At 40.8% G+C, this 21,149-nt stretch overlaps 2 protein-coding genes across 2 annotated transcripts in view; one reads left to right on the top strand and one right to left on the bottom strand.

Annotated features, from left to right (window-relative positions):
- Positions 1–598: 598 nt before the first annotated feature.
- On the bottom strand, positions 599–6,272 carry LOC145416657 (WD repeat-containing protein 54-like). Its single transcript, XM_080285590.1, has 7 exons — positions 6,140–6,272; positions 5,481–5,606; positions 4,767–4,950; positions 4,184–4,385; positions 3,586–3,691; positions 1,905–2,030; positions 599–750 (listed from the first exon to the last, which is right to left on the bottom strand). The coding sequence occupies exons 1-7, from the start codon at positions 6,224–6,226 to the stop codon at positions 622–624; spliced, it is 960 nt and encodes a 319-aa protein (XP_080141716.1). The 5' UTR covers positions 6,227–6,272; the 3' UTR covers positions 599–621.
- Positions 6,273–7,502: 1,230 nt separating this feature from the next.
- Positions 7,503–21,149, top strand: part of LOC145416738 (post-GPI attachment to proteins factor 6-like) — a 29,916-nt gene continuing 16,269 nt past the window's right edge. Inside the window, exons 1-11 of the mRNA XM_080285665.1 lie at positions 7,503–7,599; positions 9,872–10,037; positions 11,718–11,922; positions 12,301–12,443; positions 12,944–13,105; positions 13,462–13,598; positions 15,631–16,264; positions 16,684–16,876; positions 17,153–17,367; positions 18,409–18,557; positions 18,848–19,026. Of these exons, the coding sequence (XP_080141791.1) occupies positions 7,503–7,599; positions 9,872–10,037; positions 11,718–11,922; positions 12,301–12,443; positions 12,944–13,105; positions 13,462–13,598; positions 15,631–16,264; positions 16,684–16,876; positions 17,153–17,367; positions 18,409–18,557; positions 18,848–19,026 (2,280 nt within the window). The remainder of the gene's footprint in view (positions 7,600–9,871; positions 10,038–11,717; positions 11,923–12,300; positions 12,444–12,943; positions 13,106–13,461; positions 13,599–15,630; positions 16,265–16,683; positions 16,877–17,152; positions 17,368–18,408; positions 18,558–18,847; positions 19,027–21,149) is intronic.

Here is a 21,149-nt window from a genome sequence, read left to right as displayed (position 1 = left end):
TCTCTCATCCTGTGATTTATCCTCCTCCTCATTACCGTACTGACATTGTCATCATCATCATCATCACAGCCACCACCATGGTCATCAACAGCATCAGCATCATTCTGACCTTATTTCCACCAAAAGATGGGGTGAGGCAGGAGTGTGAATAAGAAAAGAGAAAATAAGATGTTCTCCCACTTTAGTACTGTCTCCTTCGATGTTTTTGGATAATTCATCACTCTTGTATGTCAAGATGATGAATACAGAAATCTAGTGCAGTAATAAGTGTTTATATCAGTACCATGGTGGTGGAAATTTGTACAATAATAGGTTAGTGAGAAAGGTAGCAAAATTCTTTTGTATTTTTTATTTATTATTATTATTTTTTTTACCATATATATAAGAATTACTGATAGAATTACAGTAATGGATGTGCTTCATGTAATCTAGCTCTCTGGATTTTCATTATCCAGTTTTACTCCTAAAAGTATAATCTTCAGTTTGCTCATCCTCTCTCCCTGTCACTCTCTCTTTAATATCTGCTCAGGTATAATTCCTTCTGACTTTATCCATCTCATCCTCTCTGTCAACACACTCTAAGTAAAAATTTTTGTGATCTTACTCATGCCTTACCCTCTTTCACCTCACAAAACAAACCACCTCTCTGCGATCATAGCCTGTAGTTACCAATCCTGTCGCTAGTGAGTCCGTGAACACTCCCCCACACAGTGCTGTATTCTCCTCTACCACACTGAACTTGTGTTCCACCTGCCAAGAGAGAAAACAATCAAAACATGTAACCAGGCATTGCAAACCCTCACCCTTTTATCTGTCCGAAAATCAGCTCTTCCTAGAGTCAATCAAATTATTTACAAGTATTACGTGTTCTATTTGCCGCACAGTAGGCTGCATTTTTGTTGTTACATACTGTCATCATCATCATCATCTGATTTCAGTTTTTGCCCTACATAAACAGGAGTACAGAGGTACATATTGTCATCATCATCATAAACATCATCATTTGATTTCAGTTCTTGCCCTACATAAACAGGAGTATAGGGTTACATGGCCAGCCTACTCAATCCCAAATTTAAAAGAGTGATGAGCCTAACTCACCCCTGTTGTACCCAGCATGTAAACCAAATTTTCAACCTCACATATCAGATGGCCCTGACTTCATGTTCCTCATACTGCACATCACACAAGGTACACTTGAAATACATAGCTTCTGCTTACCCTTTACCCCATACCTGGGAGAAAGCAGGTAGCAGCCAAAACGTCACACCAAACTAAGCTTGGCTGTTGGTTTTTCAAAGCTTTTCCAGGCTGCACAGTTAACATTGTCCTCACCAACTACTCCTTAAGAGTCTTTGTTTAGTGTGGATACCTGACTGCGACTAACTTCATCCAGGGGCAGGATTAGATGGCTGTTACTCATATTGTAGTTATAGCCTCAAGCTTGTCTGGAATGAGCCCGGTGGACTATTGGCTGAAGCTGCCCTTCTGCATGTTACCAACATCCTTTTGGGGAATAAGGAGGGAGTTCAGGAATGTTTGTATGACTGGATGGAGGAGATCCTTATTAACTAGTGTCATTATGTGAAGGGATCCCTCTCCACAACCAAGGCAAAAGGCCAAGCAGGAATTATGGCTAACAAGTGTACAGCCAGAGACAAAAGTTAGCTAACAATACCACCGAGTCTACCTCTCACTTAGGGTTATTTGGCATCTTCCTCCTTGATGCATCATAATCATGTATGGCAATGAAACATGTCAAACCTCTCTCAGCCAAGAAATACAGTGTTACCAAGCCGTGGAACATCAGAAATGAAAGAGGTGAACTATTAGGCGAACTTTTGTCCCCGAGTGTATCTCTCTGCGCATCTCCACACAACACATAACGGCATCACTCCCACACTCACAGGACAGGCAGGAGAATCTGCATACAGCTGCCACATCCTGATGAAGGAATCCTCACTGGTGGTCAGGATCATCCCTGCCTCCTCTGCTATGTCCAACCCAGTCACCCCTCGAGCATGCCCACAGATCTAAAAGAAAATGGGCGAACACTGAAGTTGATGGATTTCCTGTGCTAACGTTTTGACTGCTTAAAAGTCTCTCACTGCTGCCTCGGTAATGAAGATGGTGAATGTGAATTTTGCTGGTGACACTATCAAAGTTTTTTATTTCACTTTGGGGTTATTGTGTTCTATTTTTTCATCCCTTATTGCCCCATCAGAAGCACTGGGGCCCAGGGATAGGCTACTCAGTCCCAACTCTATCACAATAATGACCAGTCACTTTCCGCTGACTGGCATTATGTGAATAATAAACCCCAACCATCCCTTGGATGTAATGTCCTATATGCCAAATACAGTAAGACCTCACTATAATGGACTAATTGGGGCCCAAACCATTCCGAAAAAAGCAAAATTCCGATAAAAGTGACATCTGGATTTCCCCCTGCTAACCCAGACTTTTTCCTATTTATCAGACATTAGTCCGGCTTGCACCAACGGTTTTTAAACTGTTTTTACTATCACTACAGTACTGTACTGTATTATACCTTCACCACAATAATCGATTCGTGTAATATATATACAGAAATAATACTGTACTGTACACTGATAAACATGTCTTTCATTTACCTTATTGTGGTGAACATAACTGACGCGGTCAGGTAGTCCGGACTGCTACTGGCTTTATCGGACTTTTTCCAATACTCTGTATATAGGAATTTAGTCCGGTAGCTCTTCGATTCTGATAAAAGTGAATTCCGGTCTATTGAAGTCCGTTATATTGAGGTCTTACTGTACAGTCAAAACACCTTCCTGCTACACCGCCAGGCCTCAGGTCCTTAATTCTGCTAAAACAGGTACAAAGGTAAGCAACTACTAAGTTGCAGGTTTCTGTTTACTATTGTACCTCTGATTTGTGGGATTTCTCTCAGGTAAACAAATCCATCTGTTGCCAGTCTTGTTAAAACACCCTGGTGAATCAACAGCAACAAATGGAATAATTCCTTTAATATAGTGACATCTTTCTTGATGCACTGCTGCCTACTTCTTCCTTAGCCTTTATTATTCTTTTTCTGTGCCTGCCCTCCTCTCTTCCTATTTCTCCCATTTTTCCTGTCACTTCTTACTGCTTTTCTCTCCTTTACAGGTGGCTTTACATTGAGTGACAAGCCAAATGGTTTCCTGTAAGCCAAAAAACCATTTACGATGCTGGGTGGTAACCATATAACCAAACCATACGTGCTCCCTACGTGTCAACAAGTGGGTTGGAGGAGGGTTAGTGCCCCTTCCCGTAAAACAAATAACTCAAAGTCAAATGGCCACCCCTTACGGGATTATGGCATCTAGCAATAGGTAGATAGATAGACCTTTGCAGATTTTGTTCTGCTTCTGGGGAATCTCTTGTACTGAAGGAGTGAATTAAAGGATACCTCTTGTAGTGAGGGAGTAAGTTAAATGATGACTATATATAATCTCTCCAGTTTGAAAGGTCTCACCAAAAACTGTTGAGAAGTGTGTGCAGATGGCAATAACAAAATGAAAAATGTCACTGGACTGACTGAGTTAAACTAGCAAAGTGACTGACCTCAGCACTGATCCTTCCATCCAGAATGCCAAATATTCGAATATGGCCGGAGATATAGCCAGCCACCACCCGGTCACCCCAAACACCCAGGCAGGTCACAGCTGAGCTGGGAGTAATAAAATAAATATGTAAGACATCTGCTACTGACTTCTTGCATAGAAATCGCAGTCTCAATATGAATAAAAGACTCAGGGTTGGAGTCCACATCTTTACTGCGACATTTTGGAAACAACTCATTCCATCATCAGGCATAGTGTTGCTGGCTGGAATGATTTCATTATCTTTCTTTTCTTCATTTGTAACTGTTTTTTATGGTAATTCTAAATTTATATATATTTGTCACTAGGCCTGATGATGGAACGAATTGTTTCCCAAACATCACAATAAAGATGCGAATTCCAACCCTGGTTCTTTCATTCATAATGAATATGTATATAATGTACACTATATAGGCTGAAGCATCCACAAACTTTTCAACTTTATGTAGACTCCATCTCTCTCCTGATCATAACATTCAATCAAAATAGGAAAGTGAAAATAAAAGTGGTGAAATATTAAAAAGACTTTTGTTCTCAACTATAAACACCTCCACACCCACCCAAAAGTGTCAATGGAATGTAGCGCTTGTAGTCCACTATCGTCCTTAGCCACTGTGATGTGTCCCTCATCATCACCGCTGACCAGCAGCACCCCTTGTGAGGCTAGTGCTGTGATGGGCCGGGAGTGCCACCTCACGACCTCCACCGTCTTCATGTTGTCCTCCTCCACATGTACCACTACGACCTCACCCGTGTGCACACCTTGGCATAAAAGAAGAACAGTAATATTCATGCCTGACAACTTCACATGGCAAGGTAGATAATCAATGTGCACTAAATCAAATCTTCCCCTAGACTGTCTACAATATGGCCTGCAAGTCAAATTTATATTCAGGACCCCAACTACAACACTAGATGAAGAGGGAGAAAAAAGGAGAGACATGAAATCTGCTGTCAACAAGAATACACTGATGCCTGCTTCTCACCCTCTCAGGACAAGAGGTCTTTCCTGAATTGGATTAAATAAGATGATCGTGGCAAGAAAATAATAAAATACATGGCACTACTAAAGGGATTTACTATAATTATAGCCACAGCAACACATGAGAGAGAGAGAGAGAGAGAGAGAGAGAGAGTACCCACCAACACACACAACCCCAGACTCAAGGCTGGAAATTCCCCTAGTGAAGGAATATGGTGCAGCAGGCGGTGCGGGAGGGAGGAGGTGAGCGTAGAGAAGCACAGCACCATCCCAATCGTAGAACAGTGCCCCGTGGGTCGTTGCCAGTACTAGAAGGGTCCGTCCACTTACATGCACCCATCCAGCCTGGGTGGAATGAAGTGTCTGGGTGGATACGAGTGTGTAGAATGGGCTGGAATGATGATGGGACAAGGTAGAGGGATTGTAATAATGTACTAAAGAGTTGTGGTTGGCACTTTGAGTCCACCCCCTTACATCCACCCACTCCTTCTGTTGTGAGTGTGAGAATGTATAGTCTGGGTAGACAGAAGTGGACAGTGTGGGTGGTGGGGGATCAGAACAGCTTCCCTTGTGTCATTGCCAGCACCACAATGGTACACCCATTCACATCAACCCACCCACTCAGTGTGAAGTGTGAAAAAAGTAAGCTGGGTGGACAGGAGTGGATGGAAAAATGGTAGGTGGTAGGACTGGACATTGGTATTACACTCGGTGAAGATGACAACTGTAAAAGTTATACTGTACTGTATTATTGAATTTGCACCCATATAACCTATATACCTGAACTTACATACGGTATGGTACTGATATTACAATGCAGTATATCGACTGAACTTTTGTGTGCTAAATTTTAATCTGCTGACACGCTGACCCACCTGCAGTATGGTCAAGCTGCCCTGGACGCTGTATGTCACTTTGGCCACCACCACTCTGGGCTCCACCTCAGGGGCTGCCGGACGCACAATGTTCAACTCATCCTTGTGGATCACTCCTACATATGTCTGTAATAAAGTGTCTTCAATTAGAATGCTTATAATTACAGAGGCAAGGAAAATGGTAAGACCAAGGATGAGGTGGAGGGATACAGTGGAGGCATTTGTGTAAAGGTGGTGTGAGATGAGCAGAGGGCAATTTGTGGTAACTTTCTGAGACTGTAGTGTCTGGCTAAGTTAAAAATACCAATAAATAGGATGGCTAAGTAGCAAAACCATGATCATGCTAACCCAATTTTGCACTTTTTCATGGGGGGGGGGCCAATTACAGTATAGATAGAAAAGAAGTAAAATTACTGTGGTATTAAAGCAGAAGACAAGCATAAGGATGTCACAATAAACATTTTGATCAGTTTCAATGATGATGACATTGTATAGTTGGATGCATGTTCTTCTCCATGAAATTTTTATACAGTAGGCCTATGTATACCACTGCTGACATGGCCACAACTGTAAAATAAACATCTTGATCTGTCAGTGATGAATACATTTAACAAAGTGACGAATATTCAGCTTTATTATATGTTACTTTCTTCTGGTACCTCTCCATCAATGGTGACCCTGCAAATGTTGTTGGGAAGGAAAGAAGCTGAGGATCTGAGAACCACTGTTTTCTCTCGCTCGTACATCTTTGGGGTTGGCCTGGAGTGAGAGGATGTGGCTGGAATGCGACGATATATTCTGTAAGGGAATAATAAAAGGGTTACAGTTCAGACAGAGGCATGCCGCATGCCTTGACGACACTGTAGGTTGCGAACTTTCATGCGTTATTTTGCTGGTGTGGGGTGGTACAGGGCAAACAAAGGCTGAAAATATTAATGGAAGGTGTCAAGTCCTAAGGCCTACATACAGGCTTTCAGAGCTCTCACCCTCCACGTGCTATTTACATAAAACGCTAATCAATACATCCATCTCATTTTCGTTATAATTTACATAATCACCAATAGAACAGACATTCGTAAATCACTACAAGATTTATGTACACCTCAACAAGGTCATAATGGTCACAATTATCTCAATAAATGTCAAGATATTACCGTACACACTCACAGTAAGTGAAAGCCAGCCCGTTGCCTAGCAACCACTATATACACAAACACACCAACTCCCACAGGTACGGTCACATGAACATTGTAGAAATATCTCGCATAAAATGGCAATAAACTCGTAGGTTCTTATGTCCACATGCAAATTAGCTATCTGAATTAAGTTACAACTGGGTCTCATGTTGCATTTGCCTCTGATCCATGCTCTAATTCTACTTTACACTGGATTAATTTATGCATTCCAGATATCAGAAATCAAAATTAAAGTACGCTTATCCATAAAAGCATACTGACACTAATTCACGACATTGCACTCTGCCAGAGAACCATTAATACAATACATGGACAGCAGAATCTGGGGGAAGGAGATGGTATGTGCAATCAATAAATCCAATTTTGCTGTTAATACTAAACTTCTGAAAGAAAATCTCTTGTAAGGATAAACTGATAACAATGAACTTATACTTTAAAAGCTTCCAAGAATTTTGAACAGAATATTTTGAAAATCTACGGTGCAAACTCATAAATTTTGGTTGTTGAAAGGTATTACGGTTATCATCTAAAGATGTAACTTCAGTAGACTGTTCTCAAATAATTCAATGAGTTATGATTGAGGCAGTATCGATTTTGTTTTGTCTAATGAATTTCACATGCTTTGTTAAATATTAAATGCGCTCGTTGCCATTCAGCTTTTCCATTGTTGACAAGAGCAGAAGTCACGGCGGCTGCTCGCATATCTTATCTATGGCTCCCGCGTACGCTATGCTAGGGCTGCTAGTGACCAGAGCCTCATGATTCCTTACTATGGTGCTGCTAGTGAGGGTAAATAAGCGTGTGATCGGCCGAGTGAAGGAGCAAGATGGTGGTGTGGACTGTGGTGGTAGTGGTGGTGGCGGTGGGGTTTTGTCCGTCAGTCCCGGCTACTTACGTCAACCCTCACTCCTCCACAGATGCAGGTCAGTCTATAGAACAATTAAACTACACTGATTTTTGGCAGAAATAGCTAGTCTGATATCCATATTAATTTAGTGGGTGAGCAAAGAAAAACTTACTGTTTTGTTGTGTTTGATGTTTATTTCCAACTCCTCTATTAATGGAGGTCAGTCTACATAACAACCAGTTCACTTTATTTCTTTATATATGTTTTTGTGTGGCCAAATACCCAAATTAGTTTTGTGAGTGAGTAAAGAAGAGCAGCCATTGTTCTTGTTTTTGCTTTGTGTGTGGATTAGTGTATTATGATGTTGACAAGTCTATATTTTTGCTATATTTACCCATTATTTTCTTGATTAAAATAGCTTCCACAGTTGTTGTATGTATATTTGTGTAGCCAAGTACCTAAAATAATTGTGTAAGTGATCCACCACTGATATTTCTTTGTTATACTTGGATTTTGTATAATTGTGTTGACAGTAGTTTTTATTTACCCTGTTAAAATAGTCTTCACAGTTTTTGCTTGCAGTTTTGTAACCAAATTCTCAGTTTCCTTAGTAAGCTGCCATTGTTATTTGAATTACAGTATATGTAAATATAATGACTAATGCATTTACCATACCCTGTTTACCTGATGTGAATAGGCTTTGCTAGTAAGTGGAGAGATTTATGTATTGTAATTATGAGCCATCTTTAGTACTGGTAGCTAATTGGGTTGGTAGTTTTTTTTTTTTAAGTACAGGTATTGCAGGCTAATTGGGCAGGCATCCTTCTTTTTTTTTTTTTTTTTTAATTTTTTTACCAGTACCTTTTAAATCCTGTGCAGTATATGTTTTGCCTATTTATTTCAGTTTTACAGCATTTCTTTAGTGTCTTTGAATGTAAATATACCAGTAGTATTATGAGTACATTAGTTTTTGGTGTGTTATAAGTATTAGTGTGTGGAATTTGTTAGATTCGCATTTGCACTAAAAATGGGAAGTGAAATGTGTGGTATGGTGTTATCACGAATTTTTTGTTGGCACAAAGGCAGAGTAGCCAGAATTTCTATCTGTCTATCTATTGCCAGATGCCATAATCCTGTAAGGGGTGGCCATTTGACTTTGAGTTATTTTTTTTATGGGGAGGGGCACTAACCCTCCACCAACCCACTTGTTGACATGTAGGGAGCTCGTATGGTTTGGGTATATGGTTACCACCCAGCATTGTAAATGGTTTTTTGGCTTACAGGAAACTATTTGGCTTGTCACTCAATGTAAAGCCACCTGTAAAGGAGAGAAAAGCAATAAGAAGTGATAGGAAAGATGGGAGAAATAGGAAGAGAGGAGGGCAAGCACAGAAAAAGAATAACAAAGGCTAAGGAAGAAGTAGGCAGCACTCCATCAAGTGAGTGGATGATGGGTGCCACCACCTGGCACAAAGGCAGAGTAGCCAGAACTTACAGGTACATTATCAGGATACACTGGGATTCATGAGACCTTAGGACAAGTGAAATACAAGGGTTGTTGGAGGGAATGAAAACAGCTTCGACCCTTTCAACCTCTAATCTTCATTCTTGGGTAGGTGTATAGGTATATAGTAATGCTGTAGTTACATATATTTGCTGTAAAATGACAAGTTTCAATAAAGTGTGTTGTTAAAAGTGTTTATAATTGTGGTACTGCTAACTTTACTCAGGCTGCAGTTAGGCCGGACGGTACAGTAGTACTGTATATTGTATACTGTTCAACAACTCAATCTTTGCTTCTGTCAGACACCTAAATCTATCTAACTTACTACAGTACAGTACTGGTATGACAGAAAAATTCTGGAGTAACCATCGTTTACCATAAAAATTTTTATTTTTACTTTACACACTGAGGTGGTTTGGCCTTGTGGAGAGGATGGAGGGTGGGAGACTGACGAGGAGAGTGTATGTGAGTGAGGTGGAGGGGGGGAGAGGGAGAGGGAGGCCGAGGATGAGATTGAGGGATGGGATGGAGAGGTATATGAGAGAGGGGGGTGTGAGATGGGAGCAGGGCAGTGAAATGGCGGGGGACAGGGCGTCGTGGAGGCGATTTGCTTGTGGCCACCCTGTACGGGATTCAGGCGTCTGGCAATAGATAGATAGATAGACTTCACTAAGATTACATGGGGCAACGTAGGATTAGATGATGATAATTTCTTTATGTATTTACTGTAATATTGTGACCACCTTAGTTATTTTATGTTAATGTACCTTTTTAAAATTTTGGTGATGATAAATATAGGGCCAGGATTGGGATGATGATGATGATCATTAATTATTGTGTGCAGGTGGTGGTAAGGTGGTGGAGGTAGTGGGTGGTCGTCAGGTGTACAGCTACCGGTCGTACAAGGATGTACAGATCTTCCACTTCACGGTGCCGCACCATGTCTCAGTCTCGCACTATAATTTCACTGCCAATGATACCAGCGCCTGTGACCCACGCAATATTACCATGTGAGTATTGGAACCTTCTCTTTTCCTTCACTGTCCGCTCACCTGATATGGTGCTGCCTTCAGTAAATACTGTAATTGAATGTGTTAATGCATGGGCAGTTTTTTTTGGATAGTTTCTCCTTTGGTTTGCTTTTTTCCTTGTGCTCAGGACCCTCCCTCACCCTGTGCTTAAATGGAAAAAGATATCTGGATGCTGTTGCCTCTGCTGATGGCAGTGATGATGATGATGATGATGACCTCTCTCTTCCTTTACCATGCATATACACATGCACATAGGCAATAATATTTAGTATACATAGGCAGGCAGTGGCTTAACCCATTATCACAATGACATTTTCCATTTCACTGCCACCACACAGTTACATTCACCCAGGAGGGATCTTATGGGAATGTATTTTGTATTTCACTTGAGCTGATGCCAGGTAGTGTTTTTTCATCTTGAGACCCCTTGGTTTGAAGTGGCTAACCCCTTCTGCCCAGGGATTTTTTTCTTTTATATGTCTAATGCTATTTTATTAGCTTACAAGGCACCCTTGTCCATCACAGTGAAAGGGCCAGTTAGGGCTGTATCAAACATCTCCGGCTCTAAAAGCCCCGGTAGTGAAGTGCTGTAGTTAATGGTTTGATACGGTATATCAATTCACCCCTTTCCCTCCCTCCTTGAAGAGCTCAATTAGGGCTGTATCAGACTCATCTGGGAAATATATATATATATATATATATATATAGATAGATATTCATATACCAGTAGGCTAAGTTAAAAAAAAATGGTTGGGTACATGATTTCACCCATCCTCTCTTGAAGTCAACATGTTAATTGAAAGGTATATCCTATTTTTTCAGTTCTGAAAACCATCATAGTGAATTGGCTAAACATTAGGCATATCACCTTTACCTTGCTTACTAGACACCCACAATAGTGTTATGTACAATAAGTGGATTTGCTGCTACAGGACTGATAAGCATTGTGGCTGATATTGTGAGTAATTTACAACATCCTTATCACATCCTGCCATGTTTTTCTTCCAGTGGCTTGTTAAAGATAATGACAAATTTGTTAAACACACCACCAAACTTTTTCTCAGTTAAAGGTACCAATTTGTGGTACGTGAGGACGCTTACTGTCCACTCACTCGATTTGCTGCTCTTGAGTGACTGCCCTTTCCTCTCTTCCTTCCTTCTTTCCCTCCGTCCTCTTCTGTCTTTCTTTCCTATTCCTTCTGTCTGTGGGTGACTCTACACTGAATGATGAGCCAAATGGTTTCCTGTACCCCAGGATACCATTTACTGTACCAGGTGGTTACCATATAACCAAATTGTGGTGCCTGGTGGTTTAGTGGTTATTTAAGGCACTCCAGTCGGATTGAGCCGGTGTAGGTTTATATCCAAGGGGTGGTTGGGGTTTATTGCTCACATAATGCCACTCCGGGATGAGTGAAGCATGTCACTCTCATCTTAATTGTCATGACCAACTTGCCTAACCCTGGGCTCCTACACTCCTTATAGGGCAACACAGGATTGGATGATGGATGGATGGATGGATGGTAAGAATTTGTAACATTATATTACTTAGATTTCAGAATTGTAGTAAGGAAGCCTCAGAATCCTGACTTAATACAGTAACCTAAAATACTGAATGTGTAGCAAGCCAGAATCACATATTCCTACTTTTTGTTTCAGTTTCCTGCAGGCCCACAGTTACCCGGTGATCAATCCTGATGGTGCCGAGTTCCCACCGGGCCTGTGGGTGCAGCGGTCGGTGATGTACGAGGTGCACCTACGTTCTGACCTACGCCCGGCCCTCCTGTCCGTCCCTAACCCTGTGGCCGGCGACTGGTTCATGGTTGCATTCATCAACCAAGCCTCCAATAGGATCACACAGGCGGTTTGTAATGCGTGTTCTCAGTAAGTAAGAAAGAGAGAGAGATAGAGAGAGAGAGAGAGAAAGAGAGAGGGAGAGAGAACATCTAAATAGCAGAGTATGTTGGATTTCTGAATGACCATTATGGCTTGTGTCTTGTTAGTATGTTGTAGTTCTGCCACTTTTGTTCTTTTTCTTTTCTTGCTTTCTGAATATCACCTTCTTCCATCCTTAAGTGAAAAACAGGGACAGGGTAATGAAGATGATGATGATAATGATTGTAATCTCTCAGTGTAAATTAATTGTACTGTAGCTAATGTGTAATGTTTAAATGTTTAGTGTCATGGGTAGAGCTCTTCCACAGATGTTACTGTGTACAGAGTGAATGTGTTGTGCTTGCAGGGTTTGTTTCCGTCGTGCCATTCATGGCTGAGTGCAGAGGCCACCCACATCCAGGAGAGTGACATCACGACGGTGGTGCCAGAGATCCACGCCAGTCAGGACATCCACCTTGCACAGCGCCTTAATGCACCACGATACTACAGGTGAGATTCACTCACTTTCACACTAAAAGATAAGGCATACTTACACTCCATAATCTGACACACTCATACCAGTACTCCTTGCACCACACTACTGTACTGTGGGTCCGACACTAAGGGCACAACCATGCTTGTCTAGAATTTGTAATGAACAAGAGGAGTGAGATACATCAGATTCAGACTGCATCAGCACTGACCCTGAGCTGTGTTTCATCTTGTCAGTCACAGGTTTTGAGCAAGCTTTCATAACCTAGTAGGATCTGCAGAGGCAAACAAACTTATCAGAATATTACCGGTAAGCAAGAATTTTGCCATTGTGCAGGTTCTGTGTGAAGTGATATTATTATCTACAACAGTACCTTACAGATTTACTTGTCAGAGACGAAACACATAAATATAATTATCAGTTTTTTTTCTTGCTCTCTGAACCCTACACCATCCTATCATTTAGTTGGATACGATGTTTAGATGATGATGATTATGACAGTGGTAATATCCTACAGATTCTATGTGCCATCAGCAACTTGGGTGGTAGAGGTGAACATCAGTGGGTGTGTGGTGGAGGATGGCAGTGGTGGCAGCAGTGATAGTGGTAATGTGTCCTGTCCTGTCGATGTGGCCTTCAGGACACAGGCACTTCCTGACAAAGACTCTCCTGACACTGTGTAAGACTCCATTGAGCATCCTTCTTTTATTGGCTTTAGACTCCTTGCCATCTGTACTGTGTTCACTTAAACCAGAGGTAAAATTGTCATCTCTCTATCATGAATTGTAAGCTGTAACAAGAGATTAATTGAGAATATGTTGTTAGTAATGAAAAAGTGCTGTGGGAAAAATGTACAACCATAATAATGTATCAATCTAATACCACTGAGCCACAGGAAAATAGTATGGCAAACGACAAGTCTCTTAGGTTAGGATGAACGAACTGTACTGATGATACAATTGTGGACTCGACTGAAACATTTGTATGCCCAGCCTTTTCAATTTGGTAGTCAGTACGGGAAATTCTCCTCCTCAGACTGTATGACTGTGGTGTCGAGGGATCTGGTTCAGAGTGTGTGGCGCAGCTGGTGCCAGAAGAGGAGGCCTGGCACTACCTCCAGATCTCGCCCCAAGGCCCACCTGTCAGCCTCACTGTTGCTGTCAAGTTCTTCTGTGAGGCAGTGTGGTTTTAGACGCATAGCACTCATTCAGGCTTATTGTGCTGATTTTTTGCACCTTTTCGCTTAATATTTTGTTTCTGGCATGTATGAAACTTGGTATTAGGCACCCCTTCAACTTTTTGTTTTACTGAACTTTCCCCAATTTGTTTATATTTTGTGGGCTGTGTGAAACATCATATTAGAAATTTATTTGTTATTTTTACACACTTAATTTCATAGGTGCACAGGTTTATGTAGCCTAATACATGGTTTTGTTTACTCTTTGCTCTCAGTTGTCTTTTGTTTTTGGTGTTTGTGGAACTTTGATTATACATATAGTAGATGATTTTTTTTTTTTTTTTTTTTTTTTTTTTAGCACATTATTAGATGCACTGCTTGCATTATTAGTTAAATTGATTTTTAAATTTTGGTGGCGGGGAACTTTACTTTAATTTGGCACTGTTTGACTTTGAGAATGTAGCCACTTAGTTGATGTTATTATACAGGCACTCCTTTGATTTTCCTACATTAATATAAAATTGATTTTGCTGAGGGGATGATTCTCTCTCTCTCTCTCTTTCTCTCTCTCTCTCTCGGTACAGTATTTATTTGATTATATATAAGACACTTGGATGATATTTTAGTTTAGTCACTTAATTTATTCTTTTGTCTTAGTACCAATATTGTGATAGACTTTTACTTGCTTTCTTGTTGGATTTCATTTTTGTCAGAATGTCATTTAATTGACTTCTTTTATGTATACAATTCTTTTAACTAGGCATGCTGTAAGCTTTTATGTAGGTGAAGTTTTGCTCTTTTCTATCATCTCCGTGATTCATTTAACCTACATAAACTATGGTGTCTCACTACTGTACTGTGTGATGATGCCACTTTCCTGACATTTATTCTCCATTTCTCCAGTTTGCCCATGTGCGTCCATTATAGAAATGTTTGTTTTCGGTGACATTTTTGAGTCATCTGTAGTATTTTTCCCAATATTGTCATCTTGTATTTCCTCTCTTTCCCTTAATGGATTTCTTTGACGTTTTAACACTTACTTTTCATTTACAGCAATATTCTCTTAATCTCTGGCTAGAGTCAGGTACTGTAAGCCAAGATATTGAATTGTTAAATATAGTTTGGACTGCAGTTGACTTGGAATATGCCTAAGCACTTATGGAAGGAAACTTAATTGACATAGAATTAACAGTGATGAAGCTTTAAAGTCATACATAGTTTGGTACGTTGAGCTGTATTTGATGCCCCCAAGTGTAAGTGTGAATGAATGATAGAAAAAAAAAAAAAAAAAACTGTAGATAAGGTACCAGAGAAAGTCAGAAAGTGAAAGTTAGGATAATGGCATGAAAGAAAAGAGTGGAAAAGTAAGCTGGTAGGAAGGAGAAGCAGGAATGACTGAGGGAGTGAGAGAAGAATGCATGAACAAAGTAGGTTGGAGATGAATCTGTCATGGTCACATTCTGCGAGGGAGTTTCCAGGAGACCAGATATAAAAACTGAAGAAAGTTTTGTTACTAATATGTGTTCCTGTATGCCAGCCATTTCTTTTATTCTGTATTATTATATCTGTAATGTATCACTGTTCAGAGATGAGTTTAGCTTGTATGCTGGCCACTTCTAATATTCTTTATTATTGTATCTGTAATGTATCACTGTTCAGAGAAGACTGTAGCTTGAGTGGCATGTGAGTTATTCAGGTCGAGCCAGGTTATTCACACACACTGTATCTTGTTCTGACTGTAGTACTTTTTTCTTTTTTAAGGGCTCCCAGTTTAAGCACAGTAATTTCCTCACCCCGTAACTTGAATACCGAGTCATGGTTGCAAAGAATTCAATGCACCTTAGTTATGAGGTTGGAATGAATTTTCTTGTTACTAGTTAAATTGACCCTGCAGTCTTACTACACTTGGTTGTTAACTGAGGTGAATGGAATTAAGATCTTTGTCAGGTTTGTACGGGTGCATTAAAATTTCAACTTTACCAGATTTGAGAGGAATACCTAGCTAATTGTATACTTCTTGCCAACAGCGTGCGAGGAGACGAGTGGTGGCAGCTATCATCTCCTTAGAAGAGTGAGTGTCAACCACCTGTGTCGGGAGGAGCGGAGTGTTGCACCACTTAGTCTACCTCTAGGGGAGTCACGCCATGCCACACAGGGCGGGTTCGGAGTTGGGGATGGGAGGGGCGAAGTTGAGGAGGACGGGAATGTGGAATTAGACGAGGATGACTGGAGGTTTGAGACACTGGAGAAAAAGGGGAAGATGAGCAGGTTGGACGAGAAAGGGGAACTGGGACGAGATGACGAGGGAAACATTGGTCGAACGGAAGGCAAGAACTCAATAGAAGAAGGCCGGAATGTTTTAATAGGTGAAATAACCCCTGGGGAAGAAGGGAGGAGTGCGATAGAGGAGTGGGAGAACTTCATCGCCATGGCAGAGAAGGAGACTGGCCTGGTAGAAGAAGATGCTACTGAAGAGAGAAGAAACAACACTGAGAAAATGAGTAGAATGCCGGAGATGAGAAATGAAACGGAAGGGATGGGTAATGAAACGGAGGAGGTGAGGAACGGAACCCTGGCAGCTCAAGAGGAGGGAGTTTCAGAAACCAGACCACTGCCATCAGTTGAACCTCGAGAGGTGCTCAGGGAGAAATGCTGGCCCAGGTAATGATGTTTAGTTGTGGTAGGTTTCTGTTTTTTATAATTATGCAGTTAGACCTCACAGAAAGCCTAGAATGGGTGTGAAAGGGAAGATATGTGAGAGGTTAATTTTTGTTTTTATTTATCATGTGATGCCATGCATCCTCTTAAAGGAGTTGCATGTTGAGGTTGATCATGGTACAACTGATGTTATCTTCTTCTTCTTCTTCTTCTTCTTCTTTTTTTTTTTTTTTTTTTTTTTTTTTTTAAATGCGAGGAAGAAGGAACCAAAGGCCATGAGCCCACAGTAACAGTTCCCTCCAAGAGGAAAACAAAATACAATATAGAGCCAAACCAAACACCAAAACCAGCTAATTTCTTCCCACTAGTCCATATTTCACCATCATAGAAATGTATGTTTAATTATTTATTTGTTTTTTCAGACACAACCTTGTGAAAAAGACATTTGGAGGTAATTTTGTGTTTGAGTTTGATCTTCCACCTGATGAGAATGGTTCTGTGCCACTGCTGTTGAACCTGACCAATGCTTCACCCACCCTCCTCACCTTCTCAATCCAGCCCATCATCGACATTGGCGGAACATTGTCTGTTGAGCTGGCAGTGTCCCCATTCATGGTGAGTTATGCACTGATCTTCCTTTACAGAACAGGCATTCCTCGTATGGTAAAACAGTATTTCGGGTATTTTGCCATAATGATTCTAACATTTGACACTCTTTACTGTTTGATGATGCTGTACTTGTACCCAGAATATTGGAACTTTTATTTTATTTTTCATGTCCTCTTGATGGGGCAGGAAAGGAATGGGTGGTGGATGAGTAAACAGTGATTACGGTACAGTATTATGACTTTAGTAACATTGCCATCATGTTCATCATTCCCCTGGGCACAGAACCTCACCCTGCACAACTACACGGTGCTGGGCTGCCTGACTGTGGGTAAGCGTGAGGAGCCTGATCCTAATGGTGGGGGGTGTGCTCGTGGCCACATAATCAACGTCAACACCTCCACGCTGGCCACTGCCGCCACAGCTGTCCTTGTACCCTTCCCCGAGCCTGGACCTTGGTACCTCACTCTCAGGCCGTACTGCTACCTCACTAACTCAAGGTATGTGGGAGTCATTCTATTGATTTATTTGTTTATATATTTACACATTGTTTATGTGTTGTGTATACAACTCTGAATAGAGTATATTGGACTGACATAGGTTGTTGATATTGATCACTGTTGTGATCCTTGGCTTATCTGCATATTGGTATAGATTAGGCATTCACAGCCTCCTGGAGGAGGACATCTGTAATTTTTCAGGCAAGCAACAAAAAAATTTCTTTGGCTTATAGTAGCCAAAGATCTCTTTGGTGAAGTAGTGAACCTTGTCACTACTGTATGAGGATGTATCCATCCATCCATCCATCATCCAATCCCATGTTGCCCCATGAGGAGCATAGGAGCCAGGGGCTTGCCAAGTTGGTCCTCACATTCAAAATGAGAATGACCAGCCTCACTCATCCGTGAGTGGCATTACATGAGCAGTAAACCCCAACCATTGCCTAGGTATAAACCTACACAGGCTCAATCTGGTTGGAGTGCCTAAATTACCCACTAAACCACCAGGTGCCATAATTTGGTTATATGGTTACCTTCCAGCATAATAAATGGTTTCCTGGTGTACAGGAAACTGTTTTGCTTGTCACTCATTGTAGAGTCACCTATAGACAGAAGGAAGAGAAAAGAATGAAGGAAAGAAAGACAGAAGAGGTGAGTGTAAAGTCATCCGTAGGCAAAAGGAAGAGGGAGGAGTGAAGGAAGTAATGACAGACAAGGAAGGAAGGAAGAGAGGAAAGGACAGACACCCAAAGCAACTGTACATTGAGTGAGTGGATGGTGAGCACCCCCGCCTAACACAAACAAGGATACTGTATATATATATATATATATATATATATATATATATATATATATATATATATATATATGCAATCAAAGTATAATATAATCATGAGTGCCAAGGTTATAAAATAAAATACATAATGGCACTGAAGGGGTTGTGTACATTTTCATTGTACAACATTATTTTATACTGTGGATATGAAATGTTCATGTATTTATTTTTTTCTCATACACCACTTGATGAAAATTTTTTTCCAGTGAGACAATAGAGTGTTTGACCAACGTGACGTCGATCCTGTTCAGTGTGACGTCTGCCTCATGTCTGGGTGGCAAGTGTGGCCGGTACGGCTCCTGCTATCAGTACATCTCGGGTGGCTTCATCTTCTCTACCTGTGTCTGTGATGCTGGTAGGTTTGTTACATGTGTTACAGTAGCAAGATAATCACTGTCATTATCATTTTATATACTGTTGCAGGTAGGTATTCCATCTTTCATATTGTGATTGTACCCTAGTCTTGAACCCTCATATCTGTAGCTGAATACAGGATTATTGAACAGGTTGTTTCCATTTTAGATGGATTGATTATTTAAGGTAGTTGGAAATATGTATCTGTAAATGGAATGGGTTGATAAGAAATTAAGAACTGTCTGTAGGTCATTCAAAAGGACACTTGACCTTTACTTCCTTTGTGTGCAGGTTACCGAGGGTGGGGCTGCACTGACAGCTCTGAGGCCACCCCTAACTGGGAGCTGCTACTGGCCACACTGCTCCTCACACTCTCCAACCTGTTCTTCCTCCCAGCCATCATACTTGCACTCAGACGCAGATACTTCGCTGAGGCGCTCGTCTATGCCTTTACCATGGTCTTCTCCACTGTGAGTTTTTGCTTTTATGATTTTATTCAAGGAGTTTAGGTCCCCTCCCACTTTTTTTTTTTTTTTTTTTTTTTTTTTTTTTAAATCATGGGAACTGTTGTCAATATAGACATCCACTGGCAGTCAGTGTAGTGCTACCTTCAGATGACTCTACACTGAGCGACAGGCCAAATGGTTTCCTGTAGCCATGGAAAGCATTCTGCATTGATAGGTAACCATAAAATCAACAAATGGATACCTAATGGTTTAGTGGTTTAAGCTGCACTATAGTAGCCGCAGCGAGAAATGAGCGCTGTGGTGGGGCAGCCGGGATGACCTGGGATTCCCCCACTGTAGCCATATCCACATGTCACCGACCATAGAGGTAGGATGTCACCGACCATCGGCCACCGCTGCAGCCCCGCTCCATGATCCTTACCCTGTGTCTCTGGCTTTCTCTTTCTCTCTCGGTTTCTATATAAACTGGTGTATTTCCGAAACTAATTATGAAATTATTATGACTTTTGTTCCACACCACCTTTGAGGTAAAAATCAAGGAGAGTTTTGTGTATAAAGGTTTAACCCCCCACCTAAATGTGGCATATGTGCGGGGAGTGCGGCCTTGCCGATACCTCCGCCTGACCTATAATTATACACTCGCCAGAACTGACCTGCCCTCAGACAAGGGGGGGGAACCTTTATACAGAAAACTCTCCTTGATTTTTACCTCATTGGTGGTGTGGAACAAAAGTCATAATAATTTCATAATTAGTTTCGGAAATACAGCAGTTTATATAGAAACCGAGAGAGAAAGAGAAAGCCAGAGACACAGGGTAAGGATCATGGAGCGGGGCTGCAGCGGTGGCCGATGGTCGGTGACATCCTACCTCTATGGTCGGTGACATGTGGATATGGCTACAGTGGGGGAATCCCCGGATGACCGGCTGCCCCACCACAGCGTTCATTTCTCGCTGCGGCTACTATAAGAGGTGCAGCTTTTATAGGTCTAAATCTGAACAGTGTGTGGGGTGTACAGCATGGATAATGACAAAACTGGTTACCCTTGCCAAAAATGTCTGGAGTGAGTAGCTTCATCCCAAGTCCCCATAGTTGTGATGGGACAATACCTGTAAAGAATCAGATGATGGATGAATGAAATGGGATATAAAAGTTTTGTTTAAATTAATGATTCATGTTTTATGTTCACTCTAGGTTTCATTTTTTATGTTTGTTGCAGATTCCATCTGTGATTGACAGTGCTAGGTGCATTGGGTAAGGGATTCTATTTATTGTAATTGTTAATTGGCATCAATAGTGTTAGGATGTTTATTTTTTCTATTCAGTGTTTTTACTGATGTTAGAAACTTTTATGAATGGGAACCTAAATGTAAAACGAGTTCAGATTTAGTTACTGGTAGTTTGTGTTAACACCTTCAGTAGGTTGATATTTTTATATTTGATTCTGGCAGCTACTTGATGATTTAAGATAGATTAAGGGATTCCTTGGGAACTGAAAGGATTTTCAGATGAAAACTGAATGTTTAGCTTTGATAATTTTAAATTTTTGTCTGTTCCAAGGTTAACATTGTCTTGCAGTAGTTTTGTGGCAGATTTATTTATTCACTTTGGAACTTTCTATATGTCATAGTTGTTGGTATTGTATGTATGTCTTAACATTGGTACAGTGTTGTAGAATGTATAAAGGAGGCAGATGGAAGTAGGTATTTTCAGCACTGCAATTACTAACACTGCAGTCACTATACACAGTAATTTACTATTTGATGTGTTAAGTGCTTCTCCAAATTTCACGTAAGTGGAGAGAAACGATTCTGCTATTTACTCTTGTTAGTGTCTGGAACTAGCTGTGTTCCTGTACTGTTGTTCCTGGTGGGTTAGCACAACAACAACAACTCTTAAAATGCAGCTCATTTATTTTATGCAGTTTCAAACATTGTTTTAGTATTCATTATTATGGGTTCATGTTCATTTGATGACAGCCTTCTTCATTTCTGATGTGTTAGTTATTTTCTCATAAATGCAGCCATTTGTTCTGGTATTTTCTTTAAGCCTGTGATATGAAAAAATAGTGAACAAGGAGTCATCATTCTTGAAGAATTTAATATAATCTCAAATTAATTGTGGTA

The sequence above is a fragment of the Coenobita brevimanus genome, chromosome 107 (assembly GCF_032717465.1).
Source record: "Coenobita brevimanus isolate Jiangsu-jjx chromosome 107, ASM3271746v2, whole genome shotgun sequence".
Lineage (NCBI taxonomy): Eukaryota > Metazoa > Arthropoda > Malacostraca > Decapoda > Coenobitidae > Coenobita > Coenobita brevimanus.
The sequence above is the reverse complement of the archived record's forward strand: the minus strand, read 5'-3'. Positions and strand labels throughout refer to the sequence as shown.